The sequence below is a fragment of the Propithecus coquereli genome, unplaced genomic scaffold (genome assembly GCF_000956105.1).
Source record: "Propithecus coquereli isolate 6110/MARCELLA unplaced genomic scaffold, Pcoq_1.0 Scaffold170, whole genome shotgun sequence".
NCBI lineage: Eukaryota > Metazoa > Chordata > Mammalia > Primates > Indriidae > Propithecus > Propithecus coquereli.
In genome coordinates, this window is record NW_012141636.1 from 3,735,830 (window position 1) to 3,754,933 (window position 19,104).

The 19,104-nt window shown below is 35.6% G+C and overlaps 1 protein-coding gene across 2 annotated transcripts in view; it reads left to right on the top strand.

Moving 5' to 3' along the window:
- EED (embryonic ectoderm development) overlaps positions 1–18,795 on the top strand; it is a 32,473-nt gene extending 13,678 nt beyond the window's left edge. The window contains exons 7-13 of one of the 2 annotated variants that reach the window (XM_012641858.1): positions 3,646–3,737; positions 6,205–6,338; positions 8,288–8,393; positions 9,930–10,004; positions 16,973–17,131; positions 17,879–17,952; positions 18,383–18,795. In XM_012641858.1, the coding sequence (XP_012497312.1) occupies positions 3,646–3,737; positions 6,205–6,338; positions 8,288–8,393; positions 9,930–10,004; positions 16,973–17,131; positions 17,879–17,952; positions 18,383–18,509 (767 nt within the window). In that variant the 3' untranslated portion in view covers positions 18,510–18,795. The remainder of the gene's footprint in view (positions 1–3,645; positions 3,738–6,204; positions 6,339–8,287; positions 8,394–9,929; positions 10,005–16,972; positions 17,132–17,878; positions 17,953–18,382) is intronic. The other variant, XM_012641860.1, reaches the window with a different exon arrangement.
- Positions 18,796–19,104: the final 309 nt, after the last annotated feature.

Here is a 19,104-nt window from a genome sequence, read left to right on the forward strand (position 1 = left end):
TAAGAAAGACAGCCCAATTGAAAAATGGGTAAATGTTCTGAATAGACATTTCTCCAAAGAACATACATGGCTGATGAGCACATGAAAAGATGTTCAACATATTAATCATTAGGAAAATACGAATCAAAATCACAATGAGATACCACTTCACACCTACTTATGATGGCTATTAATAAAAAATTCAGACAGGGCCAGGTGTACTAGTTCACACCTGTAATCCCAGCACTTTGGGAGGCTGAGGTGGGAGGATTGCTAGAGGCCAGGAGTTCAAGACTAGCCTGGGCAACATAGTGAGACCTCATCTCTACAAAAAATGTTTAAAAATGAGCTGGCATGGTGGTACACACCTGTAGTCCTAGCTACTCAGGAGGCTGAGCCAGCAGGATTGCTTGAGCCCACGAGTTGAGGTTGCATTGAGCTATGATCGTGCCACTTCACTGTTGCCTGGGTGATAGAACCAGATCAGACAATAATAAGTGTTGACTAGGATGTGGAGAAATTGGAACCCCCCCCTCAAACATTGCTGACAGAAATGTAAAACGTAACCATTTTGAAAAACAGTGTGCAGTTCCTCAAAATGCTAAATATAGAATTACCAATCCTAGGTATATATACACATATATTTATCTCCTAGGGGTATGTGTGTGTTTATCTCCAAGAGAAACAAAAACATGTCCACAAAGAAACTTGTACACAGTTGGAATCAAGAAATCATTTTTACAGCAGTCTTAATTTCTACTATTGACACACATATTACTGCCTCTTGGTGTTATTTATGTAGTATGTTAATATTCACATATAGTATGAACATTGTCATATTTCAAGCTCTACATGACATTTCTTTTGCTGTACATTCTATTAATAATTTAATAGAAAAGATTGTTCAAATTATAGTTATATAATTTTTATAGAAGACTGTCCTGTAAAAAAATTGTGTCATGATATATGTAGTTTTCACATTTTGGGCTTACTGTAGAAATCTTATAAATCTATGAGTCTCCCTCAATTTGTTAATGTGAATGTGGTAAAGGCAAAAGTTTGTCTTGTTCTGTGGCATAGCATAAAATTATTCATGTCAGATCCCTAAGTATTTATTTTCTTACCTCAAAAATATATTTCCATCAAATTAGGATATTATTTAAAGAAAATTATTTGAGGTAAATAAGCTTAGAGTATTTTTAAGATGACAGATATTTCTTATTTACTGATCTGTGTTATTCCATGTTAGTTTGTCAAGAGATGCTAAGAGTAAGCAAGAGATAGAACTCGCAGCCTCAAGCCCTTTTATAATCCATTCATAAGAGTGGAGTCCTCATGACCTAAATACTTCCCATTAGCCTGTGCATCTCAAAACTTCTGTATTGGGGATTAAGTTTCCAACACATGCATTTTGGAGGACACATTCAAACTATAGCATTCTTCCCCTAGCCCCCCAAATTCCCATCCTCACATACAAAATACATTCATTCCATCCAGTAACTCCAAAATTCTTAATTTGTTCTAGTATCAACTCAAAAGTCCAAAGTCCAAGGTTTCATCTGTATCAGATATGAATGAGACTCAAGGCAGAATTCATCCTGAGGTAAATTCTCCTCCAGCTGTGAGCCTGTGAAACCAAACAAGTTATCTACTTCCAAAATACAGTGGTAGGATAGGCATAGGATACATATTCCCATTCCAAAAGGGAGAAATAGGCAGGAAGAAAGGTCCCAAGTAAGTCCAAAATCCAACAGAACAAACAACATTAAATCTAAGGCACCAGAATAATCTTCCTTTACTCCATATCTTGTCTCCTGCACATTGGGACAGGAGTTGTGCCCCGAAGGCCTTGGCAGCCTGCCCCATGGCTTTACTGGGTATAGCCCACACAGCATCTCTCGTAGGTTGGAGTCAGGTGTCTGCAGCCCTTCCAGGCTGTTGTTGCATGCTGGTAGCTCTGCAGTTCTGGGATCTTGGGGATCCCAAGATCCTAGTGGAGCCCCGTAGCTCCATTAGGCATTGCCCTAGTGGGGAACTCTACAGTGGCTCTGACCCCACAGTTTGGCTGGGCATTGCCTTAGTGGGGGCTCTCTGTGGTGGCTCTGCCCTTGGGACAAGTTTCTGCCTGGGTTCCAGGTTGTTTGTGACGTCCTTTAAAATCTAAGTGGAGGAAGCCATGCCTCCACAGCTCTTGCATTCTGTGCACCTACAGACTTAACACCTCGTGGATGCTGCCAAGATTTGCTGCTTGCACCTTCTGAAGCTGTGGCCTGAGCCGCCTTGAACTACACTTGGGGCAACCAAGGAGTGCTGCATAGGCAGGAAGCAGAGTCTCCAGGTGGCCCTGGGAAGTGAATGTAGAGAACTTGTGAGTGCCTATCTGGAAGCCTTGTCCTCAAGGTCCTAGCTTTGCCTCAGAAAACTCTGAAATGCCTTGGAGGTCATTCTCCTATTATCTTGATGAATAGAATCTGGCTTCCTTCTATCCCTATTAATCTGTTTAGCAATTGGCCGCTTGGCCACATCCTTCATATTCTCTCCCGAACACGGTTTTTTATTTGTGCAGCCAGGCTGAGCATTGTTCAGATCTTCTTGTTCTGCTTCCCTTTTAATTATAAATTCCATCTTTTAACTCATTCTCCTCTCATTTTACTGTAAGCAGCCAAAAGAAGCCCTGCAGCATTGTGAATCCTTTTTGCTTAGATATTTCTTCCAAATATCCTAGTTCATTGCTCTTATGTTCTGCTTTCCACAAAGTCCTTAGGATATGGACACAATTCTGCTAAGTTCTTTACAACTGTATAGCAAGGATGGTCTTTACTCCAGTTTCCAGTACTTTCTTATTTCTATCTGAGATCTTATCAGAATGGTCTTTACTATCTATAGTTTTATCAACATTCTGATCAGGACCACTTAAGTAATCTCTAAGATTTAGGCTCTCCTTGCAGTTGTCTTCTTCTGAGCCCTTAACAGAATTGACCTCAACATTCCATTCATGGCAAAACAGGCTTTTTCTAGCTTGCTTCTCCAAATTCTTTCAGCCACAGCATGTTACCCAGTTTCAAACTGCTTCCACATTTTCCGATATTTATAGGAACAATTCAATTTCTCGGTACCAATCTTGGTCTGTTTTATGCTGCCATAACAGAATGCCACACACTGGATAATTTATAATGAACAAAAATTTATTTGGCTTACAGTTCTAGAGGCTTGGAAGTCCAGGAGCATGGCATCAACATCTGGTGAGGGCCAGGTGCTGCATCATTCCCATAGTGGAAGGCTAGAAGAGAAAGAGAAGGTGTGAGGGATAAAGAGATTGAATTTGTAGTCTTAGGTCTTTTTATTAAATATAATTGGTATTAATCCATTCCCGGAGTTGGAGCCCCATGACCTCAATACCTCACATCAGGCCCCATGTCCCAACACTGTTACATTAGGGATTAAGTTCTCAACCCGCTTTTTGGAGGACACATTCAAATCATAGCACCTAGTTAATTCTATATGTGATATAAATATTTTAAGTTGCTATGTAATACAGATACCATTTTTAGGCTTTATTGTGCATAACTTAAGTCCAAACTTTTGTAGTTTTTTTTTTTAACAAGATGTTGGAAGTTCATAGTAAATGATAAAAGTTCATCTGAATTTTTTGTGTGTTTATACTAGATCATGCTTTACGATTATGGAATATCCAAACGGACACTCTGGTGGCAATATTTGGAGGCGTAGAAGGGCACAGAGATGAAGTTCTAAGTGCTGTAAGTTGAAAGCTGCAGGGCAGTGATTTAGATTTACATAGCTATGAACAGTCCCATGGAACTCCATATAAGAAAGCATATGTTTGTTTTATATAGCCTGTCAGGCAGACATTTCATTTATGTTTGACATATAAAATTTTAATCTTACATATGAAGGAATAAAGCAAGTAAAGGCTATTTTTTTGTATTTGTTTTCTTAATTACCTGCACAAATACTATGAACTTGTTCCTTTTCTAATATAAAACCACTAAGTTAATGTTTGTTTTACTGTTTCTCAGTTGTTAAAGGAAAACATTAAACTACTTAGCCATTAACAAACTTTTTCATCTTTTCTTTGAAGTTGAAACGTAAGTTATTCACTTTTAGGAAGTGGTTTATTGTGCTCCTACTGAGTTTTATATAACTTGTTTCTAACTCTTCTCTTTGGGTGGCGTGATATTATAAAAGACCAATGGTTGGTTCAAATACTGTCTTTCTATTGATGTATTATAATCCATTGATCTATTACAATATGATACAAGTGTTTTCACTAAGATTTCAGATTTTTACATTATTTTAGCTTTATTTATATTCCATGTATAGCTCCCTTGATTCCTTTAGAAATTTTCTACCTCTTTGGTTCTTTTTTATTTAACTATGTAAAGGGGTGCATATTCTGAAGCATGTAGCATATTAATTGGAGGCACTAAAATATTCCTATAGATGGGGTTTGTATGCATTTTTGAGAATCATACCTAACTTGGGATACCCTGTCAACTTGGATTTTCTAAAAGTTGCAGTAGCATTCTATATCTTGCTTTACGCATGTAAAAGCCAAGTGTACTATCCTTTATTAAGAACTCTAAATTAGAACTACTGACTCTGAGGATGTTTTGTTGCTGTTGACAGTGAGGTAATTAGAAATAGTGTACTTGTGAATTCAATAAACATAAGTCTAAAGTTCTCAGACTCTTACAAATCACTGCTCATAATTAATTGGAGGTTTGGTTTAACACATAATACCTAGGTTAATAGGGGAAATATCCTTTAATAGAACTCTCTACTGTTATTTCTTTTCTTTTTTTTTTTTTTTGAGACAGAGTCTCACTCTGTTGCCCTGGCTAGAGTGAGTGCCGTGGAATCAGCCTAGCTCACAGCAACCTTAAACTCCTGGACTCAAGCGATCCTTCTGCCTCAGCCTCCCAAGTAGCTGGGACTACAGGCATGCGCCACCATGCCCGGCTAATTTTTTCTATATATTTTTAGTTGTCCGATTAATTTCTTTCTATTTTTAGTAGAGACGGGGTCTCGCTCTTGCTCAGGCTGGTTTTGAACTCCTGAGCTCAAACAATCCACCCGCCTCGGCCTCTCAGAGTGCTAGGATTACAGGCGTGAGCCACTGCGCCCGGCCTTCTACTGTTATTTCTTAGAATGAAAACAGGAGACAGTATGTATCTCTTTTACTTAACCCAGGAGTTCGCTGCTAGGAGGATAGATGCGTGAGATTTTCGTTAACTTATTGTGTGCCTTACACTAAATTAAATAGCATCTCTGGCACTCTGGGAGGCCAAGGCGGGCAGATTGTTTGAGCTCAGGAGTTCAAGACCAGCCTGAGCAAGAGCGAGACTCCGTCTCTACTAAAAAAAAAAAATAGAAAGAAATGATCTGGACAACTAAAAATATATAGAAAAAATTAGCCAGGCATGGTGGCACATGCCTGTAATCCCAGCTACTCGGGAGACTGAGGCAGAAGGATTGCTTGAGCCCAGGAGTTTGAGGTTGCTGTGAGCTAGGGTGATGCCGCGGCACTCTAGCCCGGGCAACACAGTGAGACTCTGTCTCAAAAAAAAAAAAAAAAATAGCGTCTCTGGTCTTCAGTGTCCACCTATGAAATAAGATGAATCTGTTAGGTACCTATCAAAAATTACTAAATAGCAAATGAAGAAGTTAAAATTTGTTATTTTCTTCATTAGACTTTCTTATATATTTAAAAAGTGATCTCTAAAACCAATGTAAATGTTTTGACTTAGAAGTACAGATAAAGTTAAATTTCAGCTGTTTATGGTTCATGTGTTTTTCACATATAGAGGTCATTTTCATTGCTTGATCAGGATTGGACAGGAAGAGTAATATAACTATTCAGCTTTTTGTGTCATCGAATAATTATTCTACCTTAGTGTTTGATTTACCTTCAAAATAAAGCAAAAGAAATATTTAAAGATAATTGAATAGATAAGACTAAGTTCAAGTAATTTATTTTCTTGCCTTCCATATTGTAAAAGCTCATACTCTGGTGACAAACCAATTAAAACTGTAAATTCTTGACAGTAGTAAACTCTGATTTATAGCTTACATAGATAAAACCCAAAATGTAGTTAGTATTGTGGTTTAAAATACAATTTTCACTATATTACATCAGATGAAAATGGGATAAATATAATTTGGGACTGTAATTTATATACTTAAAATTTTCTGTTTTATATACAGGATTATGATCTTTTGGGTGAAAAAATAATGTCTTGTGGTATGGATCACTCTCTTAAACTTTGGAGGATCAATTCAAAGAGAATGATGAATGCAATTAAGGAATCTTACGATTATAACCCAAATAAAACTAACAGGTAACAGTTGTAGTATTCAAAACAATTTGCTGTGTTGTGCTGTTGAATACTTTTAAATCACTTAAACTTATGGAATAAAGAAAGTAAAGGACACAGTAGAATAATGTTGTATTAAGATTTGTTAACAGTGTAAATTCTAATTCAAGATGGTAAATGACAATTTCAATAAATGGAGTTCTTGGCCAGGCATAGTGGTTCACAGCCCTAGTACCAGCACTTTGGGAGGCTGAGGCAGGAGGATCACTTGAGGCCAAGAGTTTGGGACCATCCTGAGCAACACAGACCCCGTCTCTACAAAAAAAGTAAATAATAAGCTGGGTGTGGTGGCATGTTCTTATTACTTGGGCAGCGGGATCACTTGAGCCCAAGGGTTTGATCGAGGCTGCAGTGAGCTGTGATTGTGCCACTGTACTCTAGTTTGGGTGATAGAATGAGACCTCATCTCAAAAAAAGGGGAGGGGTTCTTATCTCTGATTCATGATAATACTAATGCTTTCCTCTAAATGATGCTCATTTCATAATGGAGAAAATTCACATGTAGGAGCCTTGCTTTATGGTACTATAGGTTGGGGAATTTTTCAGTTTTCTTACTAATTTTTGGAATGTCTCAATTAGTGTAATAACTGTCTCTACAATCTTATGAGGCTGTCATTAACACTTTCACTATAAACATCGTATGTCTGCATATGTTAACTTTGTTGGCATTTTTGTTTTAGCAAAGAGCTAGAGTTTATTTCCTGGTTATCAAGCTAGATTATTAATAGATCGTGAGTTAAATTTGTAAGCATTAGTGAATACTTCAGTGCACTAACATTCATTAGACCTCTATGGCCTCTAAGGATTATTACAACTTTAAGATTTCTCCTTTAAAACACCAGGGGCTAGGACAATGTTAAATTTATATTTTTTAATTGTTTTTTAGGTCTCTGGAATAAATAAAAATTATATTTCACAGTTTACAAAAAATAACATTGAGTTGTGCTAATCTTCTCCTTGAGAGAGGTTTAGTCATAAGATTATAATATTTACTTGGCTACAAAACAGTTAGCATAATTACAGCAGATTTAGGAATTTATATTAGATCATTAATAACATTTTAATGTTTTAAAAAACAAGATCCCAGAATTTGAATTAGAAGGGTTGTTTGAGATGATGCAGCCCAGTGTGCTTTTTACATGTGAGGAAAAGGTAAAGAGAGAACATAGGAATTTCTTAAAACAACTAATTCATGGCATATTCTACAGTTATTTCTGATTAAAAACTGAATCACTTACTAGATTAGACATGTTAGGTGTAGTATTAAATCACTACAAAATGAGTGGCAGCTTGTCTTGCTTATTGTCTTCTCACAAATATATTTAAGGAAAAAATGGTGCCACATTTTGGTTTCCTAAGTACAGAAATTATTTGGAAAATTCCTAACTAATAAATGTGAAATTCCTGTAAGGTGTCATTTTCAGAAATTAATGCTCAAGGCAGCACTCTCATCATCTAAACTTACCTTTAGCAGACTTTGGAATGATGTTTCATTGTTCCTAAAAAGATGACTGTCTTTTGCAGTATTGTAGATATGTTGACTGTCATAAACCATTAATGCTAAATTTTACAGGATTGAGTAGGTGGCTTAGTATATTTTCTATGATAAACTTAGTGATCCCCACATTCAGGTCTTTATCGTTGGTTAGGATAGCCAGAATTGAAGTGTTTATTTTTGGACTATATATAGTAAAAGGCAGGAGCTGCAATTTTAATAAATGAAATATTACAGGACAATGAAGTGGAATGAGACTTTAGCTCTCAATAAACAAATAAGGTATTCAGTTATAGAGGTACACAGAGGAATTAATAGTCATACATTTTTTTCAAAGTTTTATAAATCCAAAAATGAAAAAGTGTGATTCTACAATAATTTTTTCTTTTAACTTTTTACATTTCCATTCTTCCTTCAGGCCATTTATTTCTCAGAAAATCCATTTTCCTGATTTTTCTACCAGAGACATACATAGGAATTATGTTGATTGTGTGCGATGGTTAGGCGATTTGATACTTTCTAAGGTATGGTAACTGCAGTTAAGCTATACTTCCATTGTGTGTGTGTGTGTGTGTGTGTGTTTGTGTGTGTGTGTGTTGGAACTTTGCAGGGAGGTTTTTATGTAGTTTGTTAAAATGAATGGCAGATGGGAAAACTGCCTTTTTTTCTGAAGTCTCACATTTTGATGTATTTGGAAACTTGTTTTAGGGATAGAGCATCCTAGTGAATTAAAATTCTTTGTGCTCCAGTAAGATGAAAAATGTAGCTTACAAGGTGACAGTGTACTCTGATATTTGATGTTACTGCAAGGTAACCAGTATCTCAAGCCAGTGGTTTGTTTTCTGTGTTTGTTACTATTTCAGTAAAATTTTATTTACAAAATCAGGTGGCTGGAGTTGGCTCATGGACTATAGTTTGCCAGCCTCTGCTCTTGCATATTGATACAGCTGCTTCTCGATTTATGATGGGATTATATCCTGATAAGGCCATCATAAATTGAAAATTTCATAAGAGGAAAATGCATTTAATACATCCAACCTACCAAATATCATAGCTTAGCCCAGCCTACCTTAAACGTGCTCAAAACACTTAACATTACTCTACAATTGGGCAAAATCATCTGACACAAAGCTTATAATAGTGTTGAATATCTCATGTACCACATATAGCTAGCCCAAGAAAAGATCAAAATTTGAAGTTTGTTAAAATTATAATGGTTTCATACCATCATAAAATCCAGAAATCGTAAGTCAAACCATCATAAATCAGGAACCATCTATGTGTGTGTATGTGTGTATATATTTATTTTTTTTTAGCTGATAATGTAGAGAAGTTACTCATGATATATGAACATTGAGGATTGTCAAATTTGGAGAAATTGCTGGAAATTTGGAGAAGTTTCTTTTCTTGATGTGGATTTCAGGCTACTTCACATTTTCTTAAGCAGAGCCTGATTTATTTTTTTCTTGGCCTTAATGTCTATAGTTTTACTGGTTTGTATTTTTCCTTAAACTTTTGATCTTGAAATAATGAGATTCACAGGAAGTTTCAAAGATAGTTCAGAGAGGTCCCATTTGACCTTTACCCAATTTCCCCCGTAGTTACATCTTATGTAACTACAATACAATACCACATCTAGGAAATTGACATTAGTACAATGTGTGTGTATAGTTTTGTCATTTTTATCATGGTGAATTTTGTCATTTCAACACTGTTACAGTTTGGGACCTTTTGAGATTGTTTTATTCCACTCAGTGTAATGCCGTTGAGATTCATCCAAGTTGTTGCCTGTATCAGTAGTTCCCTTTTTTTTTTTTTTATTGCTGAGTAGTATTCCATGGTGTGGATGTACAACAGTTTATTTAACCATCTATTGTAGGACGTTTTGGCTGTTTCCAGTTTGGGGCTATTACAAATAAAGCTGCTAATGAACAGTTGTATACAGATTTTTGTGTGGACTAAAAAGTTTTCATTTCTCTGGGTAAATGCCTAGGAGGGCAATTGCTGGGTCATGGTTAAGTTTGTTTAGTTTTTTAAGAAACTGCCAAACTATTTTCCAGAGTGGCCGTGCCATTTTACATTCCCACCAGCAATGTATGAGAGATCCAGTTTCTCCGAATCTTCGCCAGCATTTGGTATTGTCATTATTTTTTATTTTAGCTGTTCTGATAGGTGTGTAGTGATATCTCGTCGTGGTCTTAATTTGCATTTCCCTGATGGCTAGTGATGTTGAACATCTTTTTCACATGCTTATTTACCATCCATATATCCTTTTCAGTGATGTCTCTTTGTATCTCTTTTGCTCATTTCTAATTGGATTGGTTTTTGTTGGTTTTTTTTAATAACTATTGAGTTTTGAGAATTCTGAATATATTCTAAATATGAATCCTGTGTCAGATACGTAGTTTGCAGATATTTTCTTTCAGTCAGTAGCTTGTCTTTTCATCTTCTTAATAGGGTCTTTCGCAGAGCACATGTTTTTAATTTTTATGAAATCCAATTTAGTGGGTTTTTACAAACATTTTGTGGATCATATTGTTGACGTTGTATCTAAGGACTCTTCACCAAGCCCTAGACCTTAAACATATTCTCCTGTGGCTTCTTGTAAACGTTTTATACTGCTGTGTTTTACATTAAATGGATGATCCATTTTGAGTTGATTTTTGTATAAGGTTTAGTTGAAGTCCTTTTTTTTTTTTCCCTCTGTGGATATTCAGTAGCTCCAGCAGCATTTGTTGAAAGACTGTTCTTCCTGCATTGAATTACTTTTGCACCTTTGTCAAAAATTGTTTGGCCATCCTTATGTGGGGCTGTTTCTGGTTTTTCTGTTCTGTTCCACTCTCTGTCTCTCCACTAGTGTTACATACACGGTCTTCATTATATTAGCTCTATACTATTCTTGGAATCAGGTAGATTTCTCCCACTTCATTCTTTTTTTTTATTTCAAAATTTTTTTTTTAGCTATTATAGTTCCTTCGCCTTTCCACATAAATTTTAGAATAATCTTGTCTATATTTATAAAAAAATCTTACTGGCCTTTTTTTGCAGGGAGGGAGCTTTTGATTGGAATTGTGCTAAATTGTGTTAAACCTATCTATAATTTTGTGGGGAAATAATGTCTTTTTGCCAAGCTTCCTAATCCACAGCTATGGTGTGAGTCTTTTATTTCGATCTTCTTTGATTTTTATGATCAGCATTTTGAAGTTTTAGCATATAAATCCAGTTTGTGCTTTGTTAGATTTATACCTAAAGTTTTTTTTGAACAATTGTAAATGATGCTTTATTTTTTTAATTTCTATTTTTATGTGTTCATAGCTAATATGTAGAAATACAGTTGATTTTTGCATATTGATCTTGAATCCTGCGACCTAACTGAACTACTTATTCTTTTTTTTTTTTTTTTTTTTGAGACAGAGTCTCACTGTGTTGCCCGGGCTAGAGTGAGTGCCGTGGCGTCAGCCTAGCTCACAGCAACCTCAAACTCCTGGGCTCAAGCAATCCTCCTGCCTCAGCCTCCCGAGTAGCTGGAACCACAGGCATGCGCCACCATGCCCGGCTAATTTTTTTTTTCTATGTATTTTTAGTTGTCCAATTAATTTCTTTCTATTTTTAGTAGAGACGGGGTCTCGCTCTTGCTCAGGCTGGTATCGAACTGCTGAGCTCAAACAATCCACCCGCCTCGGCCTCCCAGAGTGCTAGGATTACAGGCATGAGCCACTGCGCCCAGCCTAAACTACTTATTCTTGAAGGGTTTTTTTTTTGTAAATTACTTGGCAATTTTTTATGTAGACCATCATGTCATTTGCAAATAGGGATAGTTTTATTTCTTCCTTTCCGATATGTATGCCTTTTCTTTTTCTTTCCTTATTGCACTGGTGAACTGTCAGTCCTATGTTGAATAGCAGTGTTAAGGACATTTTTGACTTGTCATTCAATCTTTCAACATTAAGTATGTTAGCTGTATGTTTTTTGTAGATATTCTCTCATTTGACACGATCATGTGGTTTTCTTTATCTTGTTAAAATAGTGAATTGTATTGATTGGTTTTTGAATATTGATCTAGCTTTATAACGCTGGAATAAACTCCATTTGGTCATGCTGTATAATTCTTTGTATATGTTTCTGAGTTCTGTTTGCTAATATTTTGTTAAGGATTTTTGTGTCTGTATTTATTGGTCTGAATTTTTTTTTCATTGTTTTTTTCTGGTTTTATTAGTAATACTGGCTTCATAAAATGAATTGTCAAGTGTTTTGTCTTCTATTTTCTGGAAGAGATTGTACAAAATTAGCATTAATTCTTCTTTAAATGGTTGGTAGAATTATCCAGTTAAATCATTGGGGCCTAAAAAGTTTTGAGAGGGATTTTTAAAATTATGAATTCAATTTCCTTAATAGTTATAGGCCTGATTAACTAATAGTTATAAGGGTGATTAATTAATTCAAATTAATCACTGCATATTGTGTGAGTCTCAGTAGGCTGTTTAAGGAATGGGTCCATTCCATCTAAGGTAAAAATTTATGTGAACAGTTATTTGTAGTATTTCCTTATTAGCCTTTTGGTATCTGCCGGGTCTCTAGTGATAACCTCTATTACATTCCTGAAATTGGTAGTTTATGTCTTTTTTTGTCAGTCTTGCTAGAGATTTGTCAATTTTATTGATCTTGTTTCCTTGCTTTTCCTGTTTTGAATGTTACTGATATCTTCTCTTTCGTTTGCTAGCGGTTTGTTTTGCTTAACTTTTACTAGTTTCTTAAGGTGGGAGCTTAGGTTGTTGGATGAGTTCTTTTAACTTTTTTGAGAATTTGTTTTATGGCTCTATTTTAGATAGGTTCCATGGGATCTTGAAAATAATGTGTATTTTATTGGGTGGGATGTTCAGTAAGTGTTTATTAGACACTGTTGGTCAATGGTGTTGTTGAATCTTATATATCCTTGTTGATTTTTTTTTTGTCTACTGTTTTATCAGTTATTGAGAGGCAGGTGTTGAAATCTTCATCTGCAACTGTGGGTTTTTCTCTTTCTCCTTTCAGTTCTGTCACATGTTTTGTAGCTGTATTCACATTTAGTATTGCTTTGTCATGGGGGCTTGCCCCTTTTATCATTATGTAATCTTTTTTGAACCTTTTATTTCTAATCTATGTATATTGTTATATTTTAGTAAGTTTCTTGTAGATGACATACAGTTGGTTCATATTTTTTTAATCCATTCTGCCAATCTATCTTTTAGTTGGTTTATTTAGACCATTTATATTTAAGCCTTAACATCAGTTATCGCTTTAAGTCTGCCATTTTGCTTTTTTATTTCTCTCTTTAGGTTTTTTCCCCAAACTTCCTACAGGTTACATGAACACGTTTTAGAGTTCCATTTCCATTTATCTATAGTATTTTATTTATCTGTAATATTTTGAGTCTTTTATCTATATGTATTATAACTTACCACAGTCTACTATATATCAGCATTTTACCAATTTGAGTGAAGTTTACATCACTTTGTTCTTCCGCATTTATAATATAATTGTCTTGAATATTTATTTTACATTTGAGAACCACATCGGATGGTATTATAGTTTTTGCTTTAACCATCAAATGTAATTTAGAAATCTCAAGAGGAAAAGGAGAGTATTGCATTTACTCATTTTGCTTTTTCAGTTGTTTTTCCTTACTGGTAATTCTAAGACTCCTTCTTAAGTCATTGCCTTTCTGTTTAGAAAACTTCCTGTAGCCATTCTTATAGGGTAGGTCTTCTGGTGACAAATTCTCAGTGTCTTTCGTCATCTGAGAAATGGCCTCATTTCTGCTTCATTCCTGAAGGATATATTCACTAAATTCTGGCTTCACAATTATTTTCTTTCAACACTTGAAAAATGTGCTCCCTCTCTGGCCTCCATAATTTCTGATGAGAAATCTGCTGTCATTGGAATTGTTTTTCCTCTATAAGTAAGGTGTTCTTTCTGTCTTACTGCTTTTAGGATTTATTTCTTGCCTTTAGTTTTCAGATTGAGCACAAATATATTTAGTTTGAGGTTGGAGTATGATCTGCTTGATGTGGATCTCTTTGGGTTTTTCTGACCTTCTTGATTCTGTAGTAGGTTTCTGTTTTGGGGACATACTTTGTTCCAGATTTGGAAAGTTTTCAGTCATTACTTGAATTCTTTTTCAGCCCTGCTCTCTTCCCTCATTTTGGGACTGTGATTTTTTTCTTTGGTCCCTGGGACTTAATCATTTTTTTTTTTAAAGTCTGTTTTCTTTTTTGTTCAGATTGGGTAATTTCTGTTGCATTACTTTTAGATTTACCGACTCTCTACCCTCTCCTCTTGGTGTTCAGCCCATCAGTTGAGTTTTTTATTTTGATTATAATAGTATTTTTCAGTTCTGAAATTTCCATTTGATTCTTGTTCTGTTTCTTTGCTGAGACTTTTGTTATATGCTTATTTGTTACATGCTTGTTTGTGTTCATTGACAGCATTTTCATGGTTACTGTCTTAAATCCATGTCAGATAGTTCTGACATCTTTGTTGTCTCAGTTTGGCATCTGTTGATGATCTTTTTAAAGTTGAGATTTTCTGATTCTTATTGTGGTGAGTGATCTTTGATTGAAACCTGGATATTTTGGATACTATGAGACTCTGGATCTTATTTAGATCTTCTCTTATAGCAGGCTTTCTCTGATATTTTTTTAAAAAGCTAGGGAAATGGGGAGCACACGGCCTCGTGATTGCCAGGTGCGGGTGGATATCTGGGTTCCCCACACGATTGACTTGGTTTTGGTGGCTCATTACTGCTGGGTGGGTGTGGGAGTTAAGGTTTTCCATAGGTCTCAGCTGACACCACCCTGGCTGCAAGGGACCAGGATGCCTAATTACTGCTCCCCTAGTCTCCACTGACAGACATTGTGGATAGTTCGTGGTGGCCTTACCACTGAGTGGTTAAGAACATCCTAACTGTACTAGGCCTTCTGATACCACCCCAGCCAGAGAGAATAGGAGGCTTACCCCATTACCCCAAAGGGTGGTAGGCACTTGAGGTGCTTAGTTACAACCTGAGAATGGCTTTTGACTGGACATTTGCTGGTTCAGGTTGACGGTCCACAGATTTTTTTTCTGTAGTTTTTTTCTGTGGTGTTTGGCTGGAGTAGAGCATTTGTCGTCTGAAAATTTTATGTCTTGTTAGGCTGCTGCTTTATTGGTCCTTTGGCTAGAAAGAGCAGTCTCTTTTGAAGCTTTTTTTGTCTTCGCCCATTAGCATTTCTAAGTTGCTGCCTTCTCTAGCATCCAATCTGGGATATATAAGGCAAAAGAAAACCCAGAGAACTCAACATGATATTGTTCATGTTCCAAGGGTTCCTAACTTGTCTGCCTTTTCTCTGCCTTTCAGAGTCTTGTGTTTGCCTTTATACATGATATTCAAACTTTTAATCTATTCTTAGTAGACAAATAGGGAAAATTACATCTGCTCCATCATTTTTATAGCAGAACTAAAAAGCCAGTAGCGTTTTAAAATTTCTGTTCTTAGAACTCATTCAGTCCATAGGAAAAGATTTCTGAATTTTAGGTGGGAGGCTGAACCAAAATATATTGGTGATCTCAAATCTGGCTCTGCATCAGAGTCACTAGGAGAACATTGGAAAAATAGATTCCTAGACCTCACTTCAGAGATTCTAAATCTGGCACGAGGTCCTGGGAATTTGTGATTTTGTAAAGCTCTCTAGATGATTTTGAAGTGCAGCGATCAGCTCTGGCAACTTCTTTTTACCTCCCTATGCTTTAGTTTCCCATGAGGGAGCTCTAGTAATTAGGAATTCTTTACCAGTGCAGTCAGTAAGCAGCACTCAAAGAGCTATTTTATGTTTCTTTTGCCTTGCCCTTTCTCTTTAGAGATTCTGATTCAGTAGTGCTGAGGCCAAGATGAGTCTTTTGGGGAAACTCCACAGGCTTATTGATCCAATTATGCATTTAGTCAAGAGTCATCAAACTAGGTGGTTTCTAAGGTACTTCACAGTTACGAACTTGTATAACAGATACTATATAGCACTAGGATTTCAAAAGTCTAAAATAAGTGAAGAAGAAAAAAGAATGTGTTGTCCCCAACCTAATTCTTCCAGTGGCCCTGCTGTTAAACTGTTTAAATGCTAGTGAATCCCACAGGGCTAACTCCTGCGACTGTTATAGGCTGTCCTGTAAAACTCTAAGGGGCACTGTTCACCTACACCAGCGTTTCTCAATCCTGGTGCTGTTGATGTTGGGTCCTATAATTCTTTTTTGTGGACGGCATCATAAGATGTTTAGTAGCATTTCTGGCCTCTACGCACTAGAGCCCAGACACATTGCCATATGTCCGTTAGTGGGCAAACCACCCACAGTTTTGCAGTTTTCCTTCCATTGTGTTCTTTACCACTTACTGCTTAATTATAAGTGTGTGCATAAAGATTTGATGTTACAGGATAGGAAAAGAATAACTCTGCAGCCTATTTCAATCCCACCCCTATATCAGTGTCTAGATATTAAACCACTACTTTCCTATTCTATTAATAACTTGAGTTCTAAGGCCCTTTCTGTGAGTTCATCAGCTTTCTTTCCTAAGACATGTACTGAGTTCCTACTGTGTGGCAAAGACACCGGGGGTGAAGGATTAATAGTTAACAAACGAGGTAAAGGGGGACCACCTGTGGTTGGAAGTGAAATGAGAAATTGAATAGGGAACGATGAAACTAGTTGATAAGCAAGCGCTTATGAAGAGCCATGTCTTGTAATACTATGTATTTGTAATTGTACCTTTGCTATAAAACAAAGTCTCTGGGTGTCAGAATATCTAGAGCTGAACTTGGTTTGATTTGGAAGAGAAATTGTGACTTCCAAAATGGACATTTCAGACAGTGTGATTCTTTTGTATTGTCTAATTCTGTTGATAATCAGATTTTTTGTCCCTTTAAGTGTAGACATTGACTCTAAATATAAATGAATGTTTATCACTGTGCTTGGTAGATGGATCAACCAGGTTCTAAGAGCTGTCAGTTCTAAAACGATAGTGGAGAAAAGCTTTGTTTTTAATATTTAAAATTCAGTTCTACAATTAACATTTCTTTTCCTCATTTTTCTTTTGTAGTCTTGTGAAAATGCCATTGTGTGCTGGAAACCGGGCAAAATGGAAGATGATATAGATAAAATTAAACCCAGTGAGTCTAATGTGACTATTCTTGGGCGATTTGATTACAGCCAATGTGACATTTGGTACATGAGGTTTTCTATGGATTTCTGGCAAAAGGTAGGAACATATTTCTACATTTTGAAATGATTTGACTTATGCAAGACCATTGCAATTCTAGCTTTTTCTGTTGTGTACATGTTTTTTTTCTCTAAGAATCTACTTTAATGTTTTGAGGTGATTACTTTGCCCTTTGTTGTTACTCTACCTTTGTGGCTCTGCACACATTTGCAGTGGTTATTGAAGTAAAATTGGCAGTTAGGTATTGATGAAAGTTAGATGTTTATGTTCCATAACAAACATTAACATAACATTACTAAGACTTAATGTGTTAGTAATTAGAGTGTTAATCTTATGTAACTTTTTCCTAGAATAATGTACAGAAAAGTCAGGATGGAAGACAAAATACTAGTTATTTAAAATTTCAAAGAAATCTATTGGATTTTGTGGTAACAAATTACCTGGGTATTTATTTATGTAAGAAAGTTTTGGAAGAGTTTTCTACAGCTTTTGCTGTAATTCTTGAAGGCAGAAGAAAAAGTGAGTACCATGCTAACAATGTAAGTTGTAGAGCCCTTCATAAATTTACAAAATGCTGCCTTTTTTGCTGAAGACACTTGTTAAGTATTAATTGCTCTTATTCCCATTTACAAATCAGGAATGTATAAGATCCAAGGACATAGTCAAGAGCACAAGCAAAGGCTGGAGCTGAGGTTTTTTTGAAATAAAGATATCTTGGAATTACTCGAATGCTTTAGAGCTTGGTGATTTTGTTAATTCGATGTTTTAAAAAATATGTTTATACAGATGCTTGCACTGGGCAATCAGGTTGGCAAACTTTATGTTTGGGATTTAGAAGTAGAAGATCCTCATAAAGCCAAGTAAGTATTTAGAAATGTCTGTTCAAAATTTCTGCCTTTTTCTCAAATTTCATGCCAATATAGAGAAAATAATTGATATTTTCAATGTCATCTTTAAGTCATTTTAACATTTAACATTTTAACATCCTTAAGTTATTTACATCTCAGGGTTAAAGAATTTCTGCTTTATTCCGATAATGATTGTTTTTCATGAGTACCTTAGTGACAAATTATTTATTTTTTATACAAATTATGTGTGCTTCTTGAACTTAAATGTACCCAAATTTTATAAAATTTGACATTGAACTCTTAGTGAAGTAAGTATATTCTGGTTTTAAATGCTTTTTATATGACTTGGAACATGTGCTCGTTTTCTAATTCACTGTTTTAAGGTAGATACTGACGTTATCTATGGTATTTAATTTAACCAGTTGTCATGTTTTTTCTCTAGATGTACAACACTGACTCATCATAAATGTGGTGCTGCTATTCGACAAACCAGTTTTAGCAGGGATAGCAGCATTCTTATAGCTGTCTGTGATGATGCCAGTATTTGGCGCTGGGATAGACTTCGATAAAATACTTTTGCATAATCAAAATTAGAGTGTGTTGTCTCTGTGTAAAATAGAATTAATAATGTATCTTGCTAGCAAGGGCACATAGAGCAATTTAGAGTTGTCTTTCAGCATTCAATCAGGCTGAGCTGAATGTAGTGATGTTTACATTGTTTACATTCTTTGTACTGTCTTCCTGCTCAGACTCTACTGCTTTTAATAAAAATTTATTTTTTTAAAGTTGTGTGTTATTTTATTTTCATTGTGATGGAAGAGAGTTGAAAGTAATAAAATTATGCCTTATCTTTTTGTAGTGGTCATTTTTTGTAGTTCTCTTAACTAGAGAAAGCTAAATAATATAGAGATTAATTGTAGGCTATAGAACTAAACTGAATTCAGATCTTGGGTCTGCCACAATATGACCTTGGATAAGTAACTTAACATCTCATTGCCTGTTTCCTCACGTGTAAAAAAGAAATAATAATAACCTACCAGAGAGTTATTGAGAGGATCAGAATATTTAATATATGTCTGGCAATTAGAACAGTATTTGACAATAATAAGCACTAAACATATTTTATGTTTGTAATTATTGGAGATTATATTTCCTATGGTTTTA